Raw genomic sequence first — 20408 nt, 5'->3', positions numbered from 1 at the left:
TAAGTGTCCTCTTTATTCATGTGCAGGTCAAGTCAATGTGTTTCCGAGGTCACAGCCTCCTTCATCAGGACTACAGAGAAAATCGACAGTACCTGCACTGACTTGACCTGCACATGAATAAAGAGAATAATTAATCAACATCGCTTCCTGTGATAGACCGGCATTCAAAATCCGTTCTCATCTATCTCTACCATTGCATCTCCGGGGCTGCTGCTATCACTATCTCTACGCTGTTACAGGTGTTGTGACTATCACAACTCCGCCAGGTGAGTGGATTCAAGTACATTTACCTGACATATAAATCGGATAAGACCCTACTGCGCTATATCTCTCCACAGTTTTTCTGCTGAGGCTAAGTGTCGAAAGTCATCCATGGCACATGTGCGGCTTGACAGTACTCAGCCAGGGATTAAAGGCTACTTTACACGCTGCGATATCGGTCCCGATATCACTAGCGTGGGTACTCGCCCCATCTGTTGTGCGACACGGGCAAATCGCTGCCCGTGCCGCACAACATCGCACAGACCCGTCACACATACTTACCTGCCCGGCGACGTCACTGACCGGCCGCCCAATAGAAGCGGAGGGGCGGAGATGAGTGGCCGGAACATCCCGCCCACCTCCTTCCTTCCTCATAGCGGCTGGGAGGCAGGTAAAGAGAGGTTCCTCGTTCCTGCGGCGTCACACATAGCGATGTGTGCTGCCGCAGGAGCGACGAACTACATCGTTCTGCTGCAGTAACGATAATCGAGAATGGACCCCCATGTCATCGATGAGCGATTTTGCACGTTTTTGCAACGATGCAAAATCGCTCATCGGTGTCACACGCAGCAACATCGCTAATGCGGCCGGATGTGCGTCACAAATTCCGTGACCTCAACGACTCCGCATTAGCGATGTCGCAGCGTGTAAAGCCCCCTTAAGTCCACAGATCAGGCTACTGAGCATGTTCAGGCTGAATGTGCTCAGTCAGAGCCTAAGTCCACAAATCGGGTTACTGAAAAATGCTCAGACTAATTGTGCTCAGTCTGCCTCTAAGCCCAAGAATCAAGCTACTGAGCATGTGTGTGACACGGAACTTTCTGATTGGTGGTTGGATGTCAGATGTCATGATGACACGGCATCCCAGGATTGGTCGTTGGACGTCAGCTGTCATGATGACATCAGCTGTCCTGATGGCGTGGCGTCCCTCGATTGGCCTGTGGACTACACCCACCCTGACTGGAAGTGAGACTGTTTGGGGGCGGTCCTTAGGTTATATAAGGGCGCCGCCCTTGCCAGTCTGCACGCTGTCATCATATAACCATATTGTATATGGGTGTCTGGACGCTAGTACTGCACCCTGGTGTCTTGGTGTGTATGCTGCTGAAGTGAGTTATATACCACTTAGACAGGTACTTGGATAGTGTCCTTTTCTTGTTTAGGTGTGTGCACGGGGTAGTGTGCTACACACAATCTATCAGAGACAGTCGTTTAAATTTGCGTCTTTTCTGTCTTCTTTTATGGCAGCATGGCTTGTGGCCTGTCATACTATCCTATTAGTTTTGTTTTAGTTATTCTATCATATGGCTGCTTAGTCTATGTGAAGTTAACATAGGCTCCTGTATGCATTGTCTATGTGAAGTGAACATAGCCTACTATTCACATTGTCTATGTGTAGTGAACATAGGCTACTATACGCATTGCCTGTGCAGAGCCAACACAGACTATATAGTGCATTTTATTTATTTACCTGCAGCTGTTGTGTCCTCTAGGTCTCTTGGGCTCTTAGCAGCACAATAAAATGTCTGCACGGTGGACCCCGGGTTGCAATTGGGATTACTATTTTTTTCCTAATCCGAAACACCCGTATCACACCATCCCCACAGTGAAACATGGTAGTGGAAGCATCATGCTTTCTGGATGTTTTTCGGCACCAGGGACAGGAAAAATGGTCCTAGTCGAGGGGAAGATGGATGGTTCAAAATACATGAATTATTTGGGCAAAACCTGTTTCAGTCTGTCAGTAATTTATGACTGAGAAGTAGGTTCACCTTCCAACAAGACAATAACCCAAAGCTACTGCTAAAGCAACACTCAAGTGGTTTAAGGGGAAATGTGCAAATATATTGGAGTGGCCGAATCACAGCCCACATCTTAATCCAATTGAGAATATATAGATGGTATATAGATGGTTCCCTCTAGTGAACAGCAAAGTTGGAGGAGCTGGAGCAGTTTTGCATTGAGGAATGGGCAAAAATCCCAGTGGAAAGATGTGGAAAGCTCATGGACACTTATCCAAAATGACTTGCAGCTGTAATTGTCACAAAAGGAGGTTGTACAAAGTACTGACTTTAGGGGGATGAATAGTTATGCACACTGACGTTTTCAGTTATTTTATCCTCTTTTTCATTTGCTTCACAATAAAATGAGTGTTCACAGTTGTAGGCATGTTCTTTACATGAACAGATATAGACCCTCAAATAAATGCAGAAATTCCAGGTTGTGAAGTCTCAAAACACAAAAAATACCAAGGGGGTAAGTACTTTTGGAAAGCACAGTAAGCATTGGCGCATAATGAGTTAACTTTTTATATGTGTAAGTGGGTATTAGTTACTTTTCAGCTGCCTTTATGAGCTGCCCAACCATAAGCAGGCAGCAACATCCTACAGAATGAACACGCCCCATCATAGCTTAGGCTGCTTTCACACATCCGGTTTTTGCTGAGCGGCACAATACGGAGCTTTGCAGAAAAAATGCAACCGGTTTTTATTGCCGCCGGTTGCGTTTTTTCCCCATAGACTTGCATTAGCGCCGTATTGTGCCGCATGGCCATGCGTTGCGTCCGTTTTTTGCCGGATGCAGCATATTTAGCCCATGCGGCGGCCGGATGGAACGTTGCCTGGCACGTTTTTTTGTGCACAATTTACAATGCAAGCCTATGGACGCCGGATGTGGCGTCCTGCGGCAAAAACCGCATCCGGCCGTCAAAAAACGGACGGGCCGCATGGAAAAACTTATGCAACGGATCCGTTTTTTTTGCCGCATCCTTTGCATAGGTTTTTGAGCCGGATTGAGCCGCACTGCAAAAACCGGATGTGTGAAAGCAGCCTTAGGTTTCTCAGTGTGTGAGATGTAAGGATACAGCTCTAATCCTCTGGTCTAACCTCCTGTATGATTTGGGTAACTGCACAGATGAATCATACCTTTCAGATAAGGACAATGTGTAGTTGTGTCAGATTGCAAACCCTTCTATCAGCTTTGTTCTTTGGATACACTCACACTAGCATACATATTTTATCGGATAGCACTCGCTCCAATGTTATACTTTGGGGCAGTGCCGACCAGTGTTTAAGAAAAAAAGTACTGCATGCTGCAGTTGGCAGTGTATATAGGATGGTGCACACTCATTCAAGTCAATGGGTGTGCGCAAAACATAATGTTGAAGTCATCCGAGTGCAGTCCGAAATACGCAGACACTGAGAATTGCAAAGATGGAGAAATTAAGCTCACCATATTTTCCTCACCTGTGCTCCCATTGTCACATGAATCGGATCACAGTAAAATGACACTTGGATCACACTTGCAGCAGAGTTTGAGCGAGTGTCATTTGAATATTCAATCCATTTTCTCAGAAAAGAGAATCATCTCCAGTGTGAATGAGCCCTAATCGAACACTGTCAGTTCTAATTGAATGCTCCTCACCCTCACTGCGTCCAGATGTGAGAGCTCAACTTGTAAGCTCAGGAAGAACAATGCCATAGATTGGGGTGCAGATATATAGGGCTGGACATCTCACCTGATCTAATAGTATAGGTGACAAAGGCTGTAAACCAGTCACTGTTGACTAAACTTACCAGTGTGACTGGTGTCCTATACGGGCTTTATCCATGTGCATTTGTGGCGCCCCTGACCTGGTCAGGCACCACAGAGTATTGCACCCATGCGGGAGCAATGCTTCCAGGTAATCTCCAAAGGCCAGGATGAGGTGCACACACAAACATATAGTGACCAGGCCTCCCACATTACCAGAGGGGACCCTTGGGTAGCCAGAAGGGGTTAACTTTCAATTCCCAGCTGGGGGTGTGTTCAGGGGCTGGTTGCTAGGAAGCAGGGCAGAGAGAGAGAGGAAGAGGAGAGTCTGGAGGAAGAAGTTGAAGTGTGTGGAAGGGAGCAGAGAAGCTCTCGTGTCAGACAGGTCCTGAGGAGTGCAGTAGCTGAAAGCGGGGGAGAAAGGAGTACCGTGGGTCGGCCTGAAAATCATCCAGAGAGAAGGGTGGCTGAGTACGGAGATCCCGGTATCCGAGCACACAAGGGGAACTAGGTCCCCAGTACAGGCAGCAGATCATCCAGAGCTGCTTAACCTACAGGTGGGGGGGGGTACTTCATGCCCTCACCACGACTACACAGAGCTTGAGCCAAGCAGCAATCACCAGGCCCATAAGGGGACAGGGCCAGAAGCCATCCCACCAAGGCCACGCTGCCGGCAGACGAGCCAGAGAGAGGGGAGCAGGGTGGTAACAGCTTCCCTGGAGGGGTCCTACCACGCTTCAAGCAAAGGATCCTCCTAAAACAGAAAGAGTGCAAGGAAGGCGAGTGGACAGCTACCCTCAGAACGGCCTCCTGGAATTCCTGGTTCAACCTGGTTATCACAGTGTCGCCCGGGCATCTCACCGTGACCTCCAAACAGTGAGTAAACACGTTGAAAGACTTCTTGGACTGTGTTTGAGTCATTCTGCGACCTGTGGTCCCACACACATACACCGGGGCCTGGGGCTTGCCTCACTCTCAGGGGGCTAATATACTGACTGCACCCACCATCAGCCCCAGGCATCCCTTAATCTGCAGTGGCGGTCCCCGCTGACCGCAATACTGAGAGTGGCGTCACGACAATCCTGAAAGAAGGTTCCCTACCTGTGACCAGACTGTTCCATCCACGTGGAGTCCCTGAAGGTACTGCACCGACACATACTAGCGGGGCTTCACAACTTCTGGCGTCACGAACAGGATAAGGACTAGACCTGTTCAGACAGGTGACCGTGTGCCTCAGAGGTCCGACCGCAAAAATTGAACCGCCGCCATATTGCCATCTTCAAAAGCGCGCGCTGCAGCCCGCGCGAGGGAGAAGAGCACCGCCCACGAAGAGGTGTGGCCGCCCCAGAACCCCCACAATTCGGAGAGCGTTCTGACCCAGGAAGTGGAAAGGGGGCGCGGAGATTTTTGAAGAAAAATGGACGCTGCAGGAGGTAATGCCCCTGGTCAGGGCGACGCAGCCCAAGCGATGCCAGCCCCCGTCGCGCTGGACGCAGCAGCGCCTGGTGCCGGTGCCGCGGTCGCAGCCGCGCCGGCTGAAATCTCCCCCATAATGCCAGTTTCCTTGCTGTATGTCCCAGGAGCGCAATGGCTGCCCCAATACGCCGGTAAAATAGACACGCTGACCGGGTTTAAGAAGAAGATCAACACCCTGCTAGACATGCACGCGATGACTGGTAAGCAGAGGGCCGCTGTGGTGCTGGGACAATTGACTGAAGCAGCAGAATTGGAGGCTGAGTCCTGGACCAATGATGACCGGGGCTCTGTTGAGACCATCTTTGCCAAACTAGCAGCTGCTTTTGAACACCGCACAGAGGGAGAGCTGAGGACGGACTTCTATAACTGCCGTCAGAAGCCCCAAGATAGTATAAGAGACTATGCCCTCAGGCTGCAGGCTGCACTACGGGCTCTCAAGCTGGTGGACCCTGTCAGTGATCAGGAAGGAAACCGGATGATGAAGGAACAATTCTTGCGGGGCCTGCGCTCTCCTGAGGATGGGAAGCAGATGAAGCTGTGGTCCCTGGAACACCCTGACGTGGACTTTGCCATTCTGAAAGACAGGGCAGTGAAAGCACTCCAACCTCCTGTGGACACAGACCCCGTCGCACCAGCATGGCCTGCCAGTTCCACGGCTGCAGGAGCGGAATCCTCCTCGCAGACCCTGATAACTACAAAAGGACTCAACGCGCCAGCAGAGACCATAAGTACGCTATCCTCCCAGGTGCAACAGCTCACTAAGGACGTCGCACAAATCCTGAAAGCAATACAGTTGCCCTCAGAGACCAAAGTCCCTCATCGGATCCTGCTAGCTGACAACCCAGAGGACGTCCCTTGGATGCGGAGGAGAAGAGGTCCCCCAACCCGAGGCAGGAGCAGTGATCGCTATGACTCATCTGGACAACCCATCTGTCGTCGTTGCCAGGAGGCAGGACACTATGCAAGGGCCTGTCCTTTAAACGAGCCAAACCTGGGGCCGGGGGCCAGTCCTCAGGATTAAGAAGATCAGGCCCAAGTCGCTGCTGTGATCAGTACGTGGGTGGACGTCCTGTCCTGTCCATCGTCCTGGACGGGATCCCTACCCCGGCGTTATTGGACACCGGCTCTCAGGTAACCACGATCCCGTATGTCCTGTATCGTAGGTTTTGGTCGGACGACGATCTCCGACCACCGGACCCCTCCCTTACCATCTATGCTGCCAACGGACAACCTATAGACCAGATCGGGGTCAAAGAGGTAACCATAAAGGTGGGAAGGCAGGAAATGAAGGGACAAGGACTGATTGTTGTGGACACTGATATTAGAGAAAGGAACCCGCAAATGATTTTAGGCACTAATGTCATAGAAAATTGCCTAGGGGAAGTGTTGTTGTTGCTTCACCAGATTGTTGAAGGTGCTGAGGGCAGGTCGCAAAGAGCCTTGCAAAAGGAGATCCGAATCATTCTGAGGAAGCAACAGGTAAAACAGGCTGGCGGTGAGATTGGTAGTGTACGGGTGATGGATGCTAACCCCATTGTGATACCCCCACGGAGTGAAATGATGATGTGGTGTAGAGCAGCGGTAGGTCTCAGAGGACAAGATTACCAGGCTGTACTAGAGCCCACTCATTCAGACCACTGGCCCACGATTCTGACAGCCAGGGGGGTAGTTGATGTACACAAGGGACGAGTGCCTGTACGAGTGTTGAACTGTGGGGAGGAAGAAGCCAGACTACCAAGGTACGCTACCATAGCCAAACTGTTTACATGCTCAGATGACGCCATAACACCTGTAGGTCCCCTGACACAAGCTGACTCAAAAGAGGGCGAGACCTCCCAAAAGCAGTTAGAGGATTGGTGCCAGAAACTACACGTGGGGACTGACTCTACACCCGACTACCAGAAACATGGGGTTTACAGGGTCGTGCAGGAATACGAGCAGGTCTTTAGTAAGAACCCACTAGACTTTGGTAGGATCAAAGGGGTGCAACATCACATACCCACAGGCAGTCATCCTCCCATTAAGGAAAGACATAGGCCTATTCCACCAGCCCATTACCAGCGCACAAAGGACATGCTGAAGGACATGAAGGAGGCAGGCGTCATAAGGGACAGTTGTAGCCCCTGGGCGGCTCCCCTGGTCCTGGTAAGAAAGAAGGATGGCACGATGAGGATGTGTGTGGATTACAGACGGATAAATCAGATAACACACAAGGATGCCTACCCTTTGCCAAGGATAGAGGAATCCCTCGCTGCCTTGAAAGCCTCTAACTACTTTTCTACCCTAGATCTTACTAGTGGCTACTGGCAAGTATCTGTAGCAGAAGAAGATCGGGAGAAGACGGCCTTCACCACCCCAATGGGCCTCTGTGAGTTCAACAGCATGCCATTTGGACTCTGCAATGCCCCCGGGACCTTCCAGAGGCTTATGGAATGCTGCCTAGGGCACCTCAACTTTGAAACCGTCCTGCTCTACCTGGATGATGTCATCGTGTACTCCAAGACCTACGAGGACCACCTGAAACATCTGGCTGAAGTCTTTGAAGCACTATCCCGATATGGAATGAAGCTGAAACCATCCAAGTGCCATTTACTGAAGCCAAAGGTCCAGTACCTAGGTCACGTGGTCAGTGCAGAAGGAGTAGCACCGGACCCAGAGAAGGTCACAGTCATCCAGGAATGGCCCACACCTACTACCGTCCGGGAGGTACGTCAGTTCCTTGGCTTGGTAGGCTACTACAGAAGGTTCATCAAGGGCTACACGAAAATGGCAGCGCCTTTGCAAGAGCTCCTGGTAGGCCACCCAAAGAAGAGAGGAAAGATCTCCGGCCCGCCATTTCACTGGGGAGAAGCAGAAGAACACTCCTTCAGACAAATGAAAGGGGCCTTGACGGGTGAAGAGATCCTAGCCTACCCTGACTACGGTCTGCCATTCGTACTGTACACAGATGCCAGTAATGTGGGACTGGGAGCAGTGCTTTCACAGGTGCAGGGAGGCAAAGAGCGTGTGATTGCTTACGCCAGCAGGAAGCTCAGGCCTACTGAAAGAAACCCGGAGAATTATAGCTCATTCAAGCTAGAGTTCCTGGCCATGGTATGGGCTATCACAGAGCGGTTCAAGCACTACCTGGCAGCCACCAAATTCACTGTCTTCACGGACAACAACCCCCTGACCCACTTGGATACTGCTAAATTGGGTGCCATGGAGCAGCGTTGGGTAGCCCGACTGGCGAATTATGACTTTACTGTCAAGTATCGAGCTGGCCGCAAGAACGGCAACGCAGATGCTCTGTCCAGGATGCCTCACCTAGCAGACGAGGGTGAAGATGAAGATGATCTTGAAGAGATTGAGCTGCCAGCGTTCCATCGCCATGGAGCAAAACAGTGTCGGCAGTCGCGTGCCAACCGCCAAGAGGTGACCCTGAACCCACTACCTCACTACAACTGGAAGGAGACCCAGGAAAATGATCCAGCGGTAGGCTTGGTAAAGAAACTGATCAGCCAGCCTGGCGCCAGCCTTGACAAAGGAGCCCCACCTGAGGCACAGTACCTATGGAAGGAGAGGGGTTGATTATTCATCTATCAAGATAAACTTTACAGGAGCATCATTGACCCGAGGACGCATGAGAAGGTGTGGCAAGTGATTGTACCACAGAAGGACACGAGGATGGTGCTAGAAGCCTATCACAATGGTGCAGGCCACTTTGGTTGGAAGAAACTGGAGGCCCTACTTAAAGTAAGATTCTACTGGGTGGGCATGAGATCTGCCCTAGAGAAGTGGTGTCGAAACTGCGGGCCCTGCAATCTTAGAAGAAAAGACCAGCACAGCCAGAGAGCACCACTCCAGCCAATCCAAACTAAACGGCCCCTGGAGATCGTGGCCCTGGACCATGTAAAGTTGGCACCCAGCAGACAAGGCTACAACTACGCTCTCACTATGGTTGACCACTACTCCAGATTCCTGGTGGTAGTACCAGTCAAGGACTTGACAGGTCAAACTGCAGCCAAAGCTTTCCAGACACACTTCTGTCGACCACATGGCTATCCAGATCAAGTGCTCACTGACCAAGGACCAGCCTTTGAAGCTGAAGTGTTTAAGGAGTTTTGTAACCTATACGGCTGCCAGAAGATCCGTACTACGCCTTACCATCCTCAGACCAATGGCATGTGTGAGAAGATGAACCACATCATTCTCGACCTTCTGAAGACGCTCCCACTAGAAGAACGAAGTCAGTGGCCGGAAAAGCTGCCCGATCTAGTGGACATGTATAACAACATCCCTGTGAGTTCCACGAACTGCACACCGGCATACCTGATGAGGGCCAGACCAGGGAGATTGCCAGTAGATCTGGAAATGGGAGTTGAGACCCCTGAAGACCATCTACAAGGTGCTGATTGGGATTCCAACCGCCAAGCCCAATACAAGAAAGTACAAGAGTGTGTGGAGCGAAGCCTGACTCAGCAGCGTGAGAAACAAGAAAAGGCCTACAATCGAAAAGCACCTGCTGTTCCTTTGATGCCAGGAGATATAGTTCTCAAAAGAAAGAGAAGACGTCATAAACTTGACAATCACTGGGAAGAAGAACCCTATACTGTGTTACCATCGACGCTTAGCAATGAAAAGACATGCCGTATCAGCAAGGATGGAGGAAAAACAACAGCTGTCGTTTCTAGAGATCGCTTAAAGAAATGTCCTGAACAACTAAGAATCCCTGAAGAAATTCCCAACCCTTTGCCAGTTCAAGAACCAAAAGAAAAGATGATCCATACTGTACTTGGAGATTTCCCAGCAAGTTGGCCTCAATACAATGGAGCAGTAGTTATTCCAGTCATTACATTCCCTCAATCTAGAGAAGTAAGAGAACCAGAAGAACCTGTTCAGAACCTGGAAGAGCCAAATGTAGCTGAAGCAGAAGACCATGCATTGGTATCAATACCCAGTACACCCATTATTCACATTGAGACACATACATCGGGTGGGAGGACACAACCTCAGACAGATGACAGTATAGTACTGCGTAGGTCAACCCGCAGCAACTTTGGTCAGCTCCCATTACGCTATAGAGAAAGTACAGTTTAGTTCAAAGTGACTGTATGAAATGTAATGTTTAACCTGTTATAGTTAAGTAACGTTTAAGCGAAATGTGCCCACAAGGACTATTGTGAGACCTCCTTAAAATGTTAGACCACTGGTTATGAACTGGATTTAACCACAAACTTTTGCATTGTAAAAAGTTACCTCCTTGGTATCAACCACAGAGTCTGCCTGTTGAGGGGCATGGCTCTGCACCAACAAGGGGGCACGCCTGTTTATGGGGCCTGCCCTCCAACACTCGGAAGCGGGTACGCCTGTTTATGGGGCCTACCTTACACCACTCTCCTCAGGAAAGGAAGATTGGAGGAAAGGTCTGGGGAATGTGATGGCCCAGTCCTGGTCACCAAAAGGACCGGCGACCTCCCTCCTGGAGGTTTTTTGGGTGGGGTTCGGACATGTGGGTGGTTGGTGGTGGAATGGTACCTGGTATGTTTAAATGTAAATAATTGCCCCTGCGTGGGAAAAGTTTGTATTTACCTTTTTTCTCTTGTCTTTGCAGCCCGAGGACGTGCTGATGATAACTAAGGGGGAATGTGGCGCCCCTGACCTGGTCAGGCACCACAGAGTATTGCACCCATGCGGGAGCAATGCTTCCAGGTAATCTCCAAAGGCCAGGATGAGGTGCACACACAAACATATAGTGACCAGGCCTCCCACATTACCAGAGGGGACCCTTGGGTAGCCAGAAGGGGTTAACTTTCAATTCCCAGCTGGGGGTGTGTTCAGGGGCTGGTTGCTAGGAAGCAGGGCAGAGAGAGAGAGGAAGAGGAGAGTCTGGAGGAAGAAGTTGAAGTGTGTGGAAGGGAGCAGAGAAGCTCTCATGTCAGACAGGTCCTGAGGAGTGCAGTAGCTGAAAGCGGGGGAGAAAGGAGTACCGTGGGTCGGCCTGAAAATCATCCAGAGAGAAGGGTGGCTGAGTACGGAGATCCCGGTATCCGAGCACACAAGGGGAACTAGGTCCCCAGTACAGGCAGCAGATCATCCAGAGCTGCTTAACCTACAGGTGGGGGGGGGGTACTTCATGCCCTCACCACGACTACACAGAGCTTGAGCCAAGCAGCAATCACCAGGCCCATAAGGGGACAGGGCCAGAAGCCATCCCACCAAGGCCAGGCTGCCGGCAGACGAGCCAGAGAGAGGGGAGCAGGGTGGTAACAGCTTCCTTGGAGGGGTCCTACCACGCTTCAAGCAAAGGATCCTCCTAAAACAGAAAGAGTGCAAGGAAGGCGAGTGGACAGCTACCCTCAGAACGGCCTCCTGGAATTCCTGGTTCAACCTGGTTATCACAGTGTCGCCCGGGCATCTCACCGTGACCTCCAAACAGTGAGTAAACACGTTGAAAGACTTCTTGGACTGTGTTTGAGTCATTCTGCGACCTGTGGTCCCACACACATACACCGGGGCCTGGGGCTTGCCTCACTCTCAGGGGGCTAATATACTGACTGCACCCACCATCAGCCCCAGGCATCCCTTAATCTGCAGTGGCGGTCCCCGCTGACCGCAATACTGAGAGTGGCGTCACGACAATCCTGAAAGAAGGTTCCCTACCTGTGACCAGACTGTTCCATCCACGTGGAGTCCCTGAAGGTACTGCACCGACACATACTAGCGGGGCTTCACACATTTATAATACTGGACATCAACCCACTCTGAGAATGGTCGGTGGGTGTTTGTTTCATCAATATTTTGCACCTGTGCTGCCTCCACCTTTATTATAGGGCTGCAGCATTCTGAAGTAATTTAATATTTGTGACCTTTGTTGGTAAATACAACAGCCTTGTTTCTGTCCCTCATTCACACGTACATATAACACAGACATCTGAATGAGGCTTTATACTGTATAAGAGAGCTCAGTCAGTGTGCAGAGTGCAGTAAAAAGAAACAATAAGCTTGCAGTCTGTGTACCTAATCTGATTATGTGAGATACATTCCACTGAGACATGTATTTAAACCTATATTGGGATATTAAATTGACAGAGCCATGTATGCAATCATGTCATGTGTGATATTCTGTTGATCTTTGTATCTAATGCTATCATGTTAGTATCTCTTAGTGGCATCCATATATTTAATCCTATTGTATGTTATACAGTCTGCTGAGCTGTGTATCTAATCCTATCATGTACGAAACTGCAAGAAAAAAAATGGGATTCTCCAAAATAGCATGTAATCCGATTTATTGAAACATATTATTTAAAATTCATGTCTGGTCAGAACCACTCAGATGCGTATCAGGCATAGAGCTCTTCATCACTGAGTGCCGAATAGCAACATCGGAAGACATTTAAAATACATATGATCAATCATGGAGAGACTGCTACTTAATCAAGGTATATTGGTAGCACATTGCACAGTCGCCTATATACAAAGCTATGCAGGGACAATATCACAAATACAGAGATAATGTTAGAAAAATCTATCAAAATTTTTCATTCCAATATCCATTCATAAATGAATAGCGTGTCATTCCTGAAATTAATGCCTCTAGGATGTTTAATGTTCAAATTAATTATCTAGAAGGCCTATAAATAAAAGTTTTTTATGCCAATCTCCCCCTCGTGTTGGACAATTTACCCTTTCCAAGCCATAAAAAGCTAAACTGTCAGCATCACGATTGTGGTGTTCTAAAAAATATTTGCTGACACCTGAAAACAAAACATTCTTGCTGGTAATATTAGAAAGATCTTCTGCTATTAGTCTTTTCAATTTGCGTATAGTACAACCTATATATTACATATTACAGATTTTACATTCTATACAGTAAACTACGTGGTTTGTGTCCCAATTAATAAAGGAATGAATTTTCATGTTCTGGGTGATGTAATCAATTCTTTTTGCATATTTACAGACATTACATTTATTACCACGGCATTTATAAAAACCAATGGTATTCATCCACATTTTGTTGGTAGACGGCGCTGTGTATAGACTTGGATAGAGCATATTGCTAATTGATCTACCCCTTCTTGCTACACGTGTATTTACTTTTTTAAAATCTGGTTCAATATTGGGTCTTGATACAGAATGGCTATTTGGCATAATGGGTACTTTTCGGAACTATATGGAGGCACTTTACGCTACACCTGAAGCTAGAATTTCCACAATGGGCTTTCTGTCAAAATCTTTTCAGCTACAGAAGGGGACCAGGCAGGGGTGCCCCCTGTCCCCTCTTCTGTTTGACTTGGCCCTTGAACCACTAGCCCAATACTTAATAAAATCAGAAGATTTCTCAGGAATCAAGGTGGGGAATAGTGAGATAAAACTAACCTGCTTTGCAGACGATATGCTTTTATTTATATCAGACCCATACAATCATCTGAAGAAGGTAATAGACAAACTGACGTACTTTGGCTCCTTTTCAGGCTACAGGATAAATATCAGTAAAAGTCAGATTCTATATTTGACATCCCTGGGAAATAGGCAAGGTGAGGGAATAGAAGTAGCCATAGCCCCGCACTACATCACTTATTTAGTAATTAAAATAGGCAGAGACTCAATGTCATTATATAGACTTAACTATCCACACCTAATTGAAAAAATAACTAAAGAGCTAGACAGATGGAAAAATCTTTCCCTGTCCCTGTTTGGCAGAGCACATCTGATTAAAGATGATCAGCTTCTCCCGCTTGCTCTATCCTCTACAAACTATTCCCTTACTGCTGAAACACACCGATATCAACAAGTTGCAAAAAGCGTTTGTAAAATTTTTATGGCAGGGAAAGAGACCAAGAGTAGCCTACTCAAAGCTGTGTCTACAGAAAAAAGACGGAGGGGTACAAATGCCCATGATTAGATTGCACAACTTAGCGGCACTTGCCAGACATATAAAAGACTGGATCAATGGGACAACCTTCTTTTCTAACGTTCAGCTGGAGAGGGAGCTAACAAGCCCTTTTAACTTGGTAGCGGTATTACATATGAAGCTAGATAAAATACCAACGTACGTGAAACAGAGCTGTTTAATAAAGGACACGGTGGGGGCCTGGAGAGCACTGAGAAAACTGTATAGACTCCCTTATTGTCTTTCAAAATTTACCCCGTTGTGGGAGGATCCAAATTTTATTCAAGGGTCTCAAAACAAATTATTTCAAGGATGGAAGCAGAGGGGGATACGGAGGTTGGTTGACTTACTGAAAACAGAGGAGGGGAGAATTCTGAGCTGGGCGGAGGTATCGGAAAACTTTAACATGGAAAATCACCATTACCTACAATATTTACAAATAACAACACATTACACATCAGTGGTAAAAGAGGTCGGGAAGGCTGAGAAGAAGGGGAGTTTTGATGTATTGATTGGTCAGGGAGCGGAACATGAATCCCTTTCGATCATATACCAACGATTGAGAGATCAAGTACAGGGCCCCTGGAAAGAGCAAATATTTAAAACCTGGGAGACTGCTCTGGGCGATCCGGACATCTATGATAAAATTCTAAGGGGGTTGGAATCTGTTAAGAAAGTAATGATAAATGAACAATGGAGGGAGATGCAATTTAAGCTAGTACACAACGCAACATACGCCTTTAATATACCACATAGCAGCTCACCAGTGCATTTCTTGAACCATTGCCCTAAATGTGGACTCCATAAAGCAAAACTGTTTCACTGCATGGGAATGCCCACAGGTGAGGGGGGTATGGGAGGAAGCGGTAGTGTACATATTGAGGATTTGGAAAGTAGTTATACCCGTCACCCCTCAGGCCTGTTTGTTTCACTGTATAGAAGCCCCTACAGAAACTGACAGAGCAAGTGCTCACATTCCAGGTGTAATACACGTAGTATTGCTTGTAGTCAAGAAATGCCTACTTAGGAACTGGCTGATAAGACAGACACCGAAAAATACAGAAATAGTTGATACCCTAAAAACAATAATGATGTACGACAAACTGGATTCGGAGAAACATAAGGAGAAGTCCACTAAAAGATTCTTCAAAAAATGGAGAACATTTATTGAGCAAAGCTTCACACTAGCAATAGGTTAGGTTGTTAAGTTAGAGTAAATTATTGTTAAGTTAATTCTATGGAGATGAAATTGTTGTGACAATGAAAAAGAAAATGATGTAACAGAAGCATTGTACGATCCGGAGACATTTTATGGAATGTAACAACATGTTCTCTTGTTGATGATATGTGCTTGCTGACATCAAATAAAATATGTTTAAAAAAAAAAAAAAAGTGGAGGCACGCCATTTTTCAGAAATGCCTCTCAGCCTATGGCTGAGAGGCATTATGTATTTAAGACACCCTCCCATTAGGGGAGGTGCCTGCTCATCACTCCTAGTTAGTCAGCATCTCCGTCTACTAGCTAGTTCTCAGGTCCCATTTATCCTTATCAATTTCCTGTACCTGCCTTCCCATACCTGTCTGTTATAGTCAGGAGACTGCTGACATTGCTGTAGATATCCACCATCCCTTATCCAGAGATAGTGGCAACCCAAAAACTAAGATCCACTACCCCTTGGAGTCCAGGGGGAACAAAACCTGGAAAACCAAGGAAAATGACCACAAGAGCGGCTGGTAACTAACAAGCGGCAACACCCTAACTAATTCTACACAACTAGAAATAGCGGTGGAGCGTACCTAAATGCCTCGTCACCACGTAAAAAACTAGCCAGCCTCAAAGAAGAAGAAAGAAATCTTATCTTTCCTGAAAGCAGCCCCAAAGGAAAAGTTAAAGCCCCCAACATATATTGACAATGATATAAGAAGCAAATAATACACAGTTGGTTAGGGATAGACTTAAGCAAAGAGAGGCCCTGCTAACTTAGATACCAAAGGATAGGAAAATAACTGGGTACAGCCAGCAAAATCCTAAAATGCCAACTCCTGATGATCAAAAAATTCCCTTAGGACCACACGATCATCCACCCACTACATCAGGGAACTCTTGTACAAGACACCAGGTAGGATTAGCCTCCAAGAGAGATTATCTTAAAAATAGGCTAGGTAGCAACTGCCTAGGCAGAAAAATATTCAATAACCAACAGGATAAAATAGTGAGCAGTCCATTGATGTGATATAATAAATTGTATACTAGGTACAGCAAAATTAAATATGCAAAACTGATGGAAAAAAAAGTCTTCACTGGATTCCTAGCAATGTCCTTTTGTTAAAGTTCATCAGTGGGAACACAATGGCGCAACAAACGCATATATGACCAAAAAATGCAGGACCATGTTCAGACAGAAAAATTCCATTATGCGTTTTTTTGACTGAGAATGAACAGTTTTCATAGCATTTCTAAACTAATTGAGACAGAATCAAAATAATCATTGCACAGAGAAAAATACATGAAAACTATTCAGTCACAGGGAAAGGCTGGAGAAGTATCTGGTGGGGCACAGGCACATGGCCAACATGAAAGAAGGACCTGGTGTTTGAGACATGTTCACTGGAGACAAACTGACACAGGAAAAACTATCATCGGCATCAGCTTGAGGCAAAATCTCTTCCTTTATACACCAAGGGCTGGACAAGATAGGCCCACTGGGATTAGAGCCAAGCTTTCCACCTGTCTAACTGACAAGCACAGAACCTGACACACTAAGAGTACTGGCCACTAGAGGGAGCCCAGAGACATCCTCAGGAAGAATCTTAACCCCTTCACAACCATCAGCAGCCAAGCCCAACCAGCAGCAGCCAAACCAACAGACACACCATCCATGACACCTGTCTATCCCTGCCATGTCTACCACTCCTGTCTGTCTCCCGCCTGTCTAGCCTGCCTCAGTCACACCGCCTGTACCTGTGTCTATACCTGAGTCCATCACCTGCCCTGGGGGTCAGCTGCCACAGTCCCGGTCACTACCCTGTTGCAGGGAGCACTTAGTTAGGCCCCTCCCTCCAAAGGAGAAGAAGCCTGGATGCCCCCTGTATTCCTTTGGGTCCACTACTCCCACTTGCTGCCTATACATCAGCCGCAAGCGTTAAAGCAATGACTGGCACAGAGCAAAAGTGCCTGAATGATGATTAGCCAGATAAGTGACCCTGGCTGCAGCATTAAGGATGGATTGGAAAAGGGAAAGTTTAGTGAGGGGAGGCCAATTAATAGAGAATTGCAGTTGTCAAGTCGGAAATGGATCAGGGCCACAGTGAGGGTTTTTGTTGTTTCTATGGTGAGAAATTCTAGGGATGATCTTCAGGTGCAGGTGACAAGAGCAGGTGAGAGATTGTATATAGGAGGTCAAGGAAACCTCGATGTCAAGCATAACACCCAGAAAGAGATGTCAGGTATAGGGAGGTTAGTAGACGGAGGGAGGAGTAGAAGTAGTTCACATAAGGAAAGGTTACGTTTCAGATAGAGAGTAGACATGATGTTGGAGACTGCGGACAGACAGTCACTGGTGTTCTGTAGTACAGCAGGGGTGAGGTCAGGGGATGAGGTGTATAACTGTGTATATTCATTTATCACACATTCCCACTTTTTTCACAGCATGAGAAAACCAGTTTACAAATAACTTTACTTTTCCAGTTTTACACTTTCTACAAAGTTAGAGCTTCTTCATACATAATAATAATAATAATAATAATTTTATTCATTTATATAGCGCTATTAATTCCACAGCGCTTTACATACATTGGCAACATCACACTGTTCCTCCGTTCTGCAGTAAAATGCATGTGGCTGGCAGGAATTGTGCCAGACAGACAACCCTAATAGTTCTGACTGACAGGCTGATTTATGGTTCTCCACTGAGGATCTTACTACAAAATAGTGGTGACCGATACTCTGAGACATGAACCTAGTAAGATGCTGAATTCACACTGAATTGGGAAACTGCTGGAGCTGATCCTGATGGCCTAATATCATTATCTAGTGGTCCTTGCTCTGTGCTCTTTGGTTAGAATACCACCAACATATTAGTAAAATATTGAATTTTGCAACATGACTTGCAATTTTATTGAACATTTTATATAATTTAAGAAAACTATTTCCAAATTTCTATTATTGAACATGTAATAAAAGTGTTATTCTTGGCAGGTGACTGTATTAGGAGATCAGAGGGACTTCTGGCAGCTTCAGACTTTCCATCATATGATCATGGCATGCCACAAGGCACATATGAAGAACATTACAGTATCCCAGCTGTATCCTCAGTGCTTCACAGCAAAGATCTACCATGTGATCCTATTAAACAGATCCTATCTTCTGATTCATCACAGGCTATTAAGGAAAATAAGGGTAATAGAAGAGATGTTATAACTATCAAAGGAATGAAGATAATTCCTTGCTCAAACCGTGATAAATATTTCAATTATCAATCAACCCTTGTTGTACATAAGAGAAGTCACTCAGGTCAGAAGCCATATCCATGTTCACAATGTGGGAAATGTTTTGCAAATAACTCAATTCTTGTTAGACATCAGATAACTCACACTGGGGAAAAACCATTTTCATGTTCAGAATGTGGGAAATGTTTTGGAAGGAAATCACATCTTCTTATACATCAAAGAAGTCACACAGGGGAGAAGCCATATCCATGTCTAGAATGTGGGATACATTTTTCAAAGAAATCAAGTCTTATTACACATCAGAGAAGTCACACAGGGGAGAAGCCATATCCATGTCTAGAATGTGGGAAATGTTTTGGAAGGAAATCACATCTTCTTATACATCAGAGAACTCACACAGGGGAGTCGCCATTTTCATGTTCAGAATGTGGGAAATGTTTTGGAAGGAAATCACATCTTCTTATACATCAGAGAAGTCACACAGGGGAGAAGCCATATCAATGTCTAGACTGTGGGATATGTTTTTCAAAGAAATCAACTCTTGTTACACATCAGAGAACTCACACAGGGGAGAAGCCATTTTCATGTTCAGACTGTGGGAAATGTTTTAATCAGAAATCAAGTCTTGTTAAACATCAAAGAACTCACACAGGGGAGAAGCCATTTTCATGTACAGAATGTGGGAAATGTTTTAATCAGACATCAATTCTTACTACACATAAGAGAACTCACACAGGGGAGAAGCCATTTTCATGTTTAGACTGTGGGAAAAGTTGTGTGTCTAAATCACATTTGGTTAGTCATCAAAAAAGTCACATAGGGAAGAAACCATATCTATGCTGAGATTGTGGGAAAAGGTTTTATTTCAAAACTCATGTTAAACATTAGAGAGCTCACGTAGGTGAGAAGACATTTTCATACCCAGAATGTGAAAAATGTTTTATTTTAAAATAAAATTCTCTTCATTTTGATAAAGTCATGTTACATATAAAGGGGAGAGGCCATATTCATGTTTTGAATTTAAGGAATGTTTTTCCCCCAAATTAATACAATATTAAAATAGAATCTAAATAGCTCAAATATACACTGCTCAAAAAAATAAAGGGAACACTTAAACAAGGATTTTGTATTTAAGTGTTCCCTTTATTTTTTTGAGCAGTATATTTCACACCTGTGCACTGAATATTTTATATTAATATATACACTATGAAAACCGTATTTTTCGCTTTATAAGACGCACCGGAATATAAGACGCACCCCAAACTTAGACATAAAAAAAGGTAAAAAAAAGAAAAATGGGGTCCGTCTTATGCTCCGGTGTTCTCTTACCGGAGGGGGGCAGCAGTGGTGGTGAAGCGGGGTCACAGGAGGCACAGGTTGTGCTGGCAGGCGCGGCGGGTCAGTGGCAGCGGGGTCCGTGGTTGCAGGTGCCGTGGCATCTGTGGTTGCAGGCGCGGTGGCGTCCGCGGTGGCAGGAGCCGTGGGGTCCGTGGTGGCGGCAGCAGCCATGGCGGGTGAGCCGTGCAGCAGGCCGGTGCAGTGAGTGTCCGCGGTCCCGGTTCAGTGGTGGCAGCGGCTCAGTGGTGGGAGCGGTGGCGACTGCTCAGTGGTGGCAGCGGCAGGGACTGCTCAGTGGTGGAGTGTGTCCGCGGTCCCGGCTCAGTGGTGGCAGCAGCGGCGACGGCTCAGTGGTGGCAGCGGCAGGGACTGCTCAGTGGTGGAGTGAGTCCGTGGTCCCGATTCAAGTAATGGCGCCCGGAGCGACGCATGCGCAGATGGAGCTCTCATCCAAGGGCTCCATCTGCGCACGCGCTGA

At 46.8% G+C, this 20408-nt stretch overlaps 1 protein-coding gene across 1 annotated transcript in view; it reads left to right on the top strand.

Annotated features, from left to right (window-relative positions):
* The window catches only part of LOC142313037 (uncharacterized), a 241709-nt gene that overhangs the window by 26940 nt on the left and 194361 nt on the right, over positions 1-20408 (top strand). The window contains exon 2 of the mRNA XM_075352023.1: positions 18342-19430. Coding sequence (XP_075208138.1) covers positions 18407-19430 — 1024 coding nt within the window. The 5' untranslated portion in view covers positions 18342-18406. The remainder of the gene's footprint in view (positions 1-18341; positions 19431-20408) is intronic.

This window comes from Anomaloglossus baeobatrachus, chromosome 5, assembly GCF_048569485.1.
Source record: "Anomaloglossus baeobatrachus isolate aAnoBae1 chromosome 5, aAnoBae1.hap1, whole genome shotgun sequence".
Lineage (NCBI taxonomy): Eukaryota > Metazoa > Chordata > Amphibia > Anura > Aromobatidae > Anomaloglossus > Anomaloglossus baeobatrachus.
Note: the sequence above shows the minus strand (reverse complement) of the source record. Positions and strands in the feature narration are given on the sequence as shown.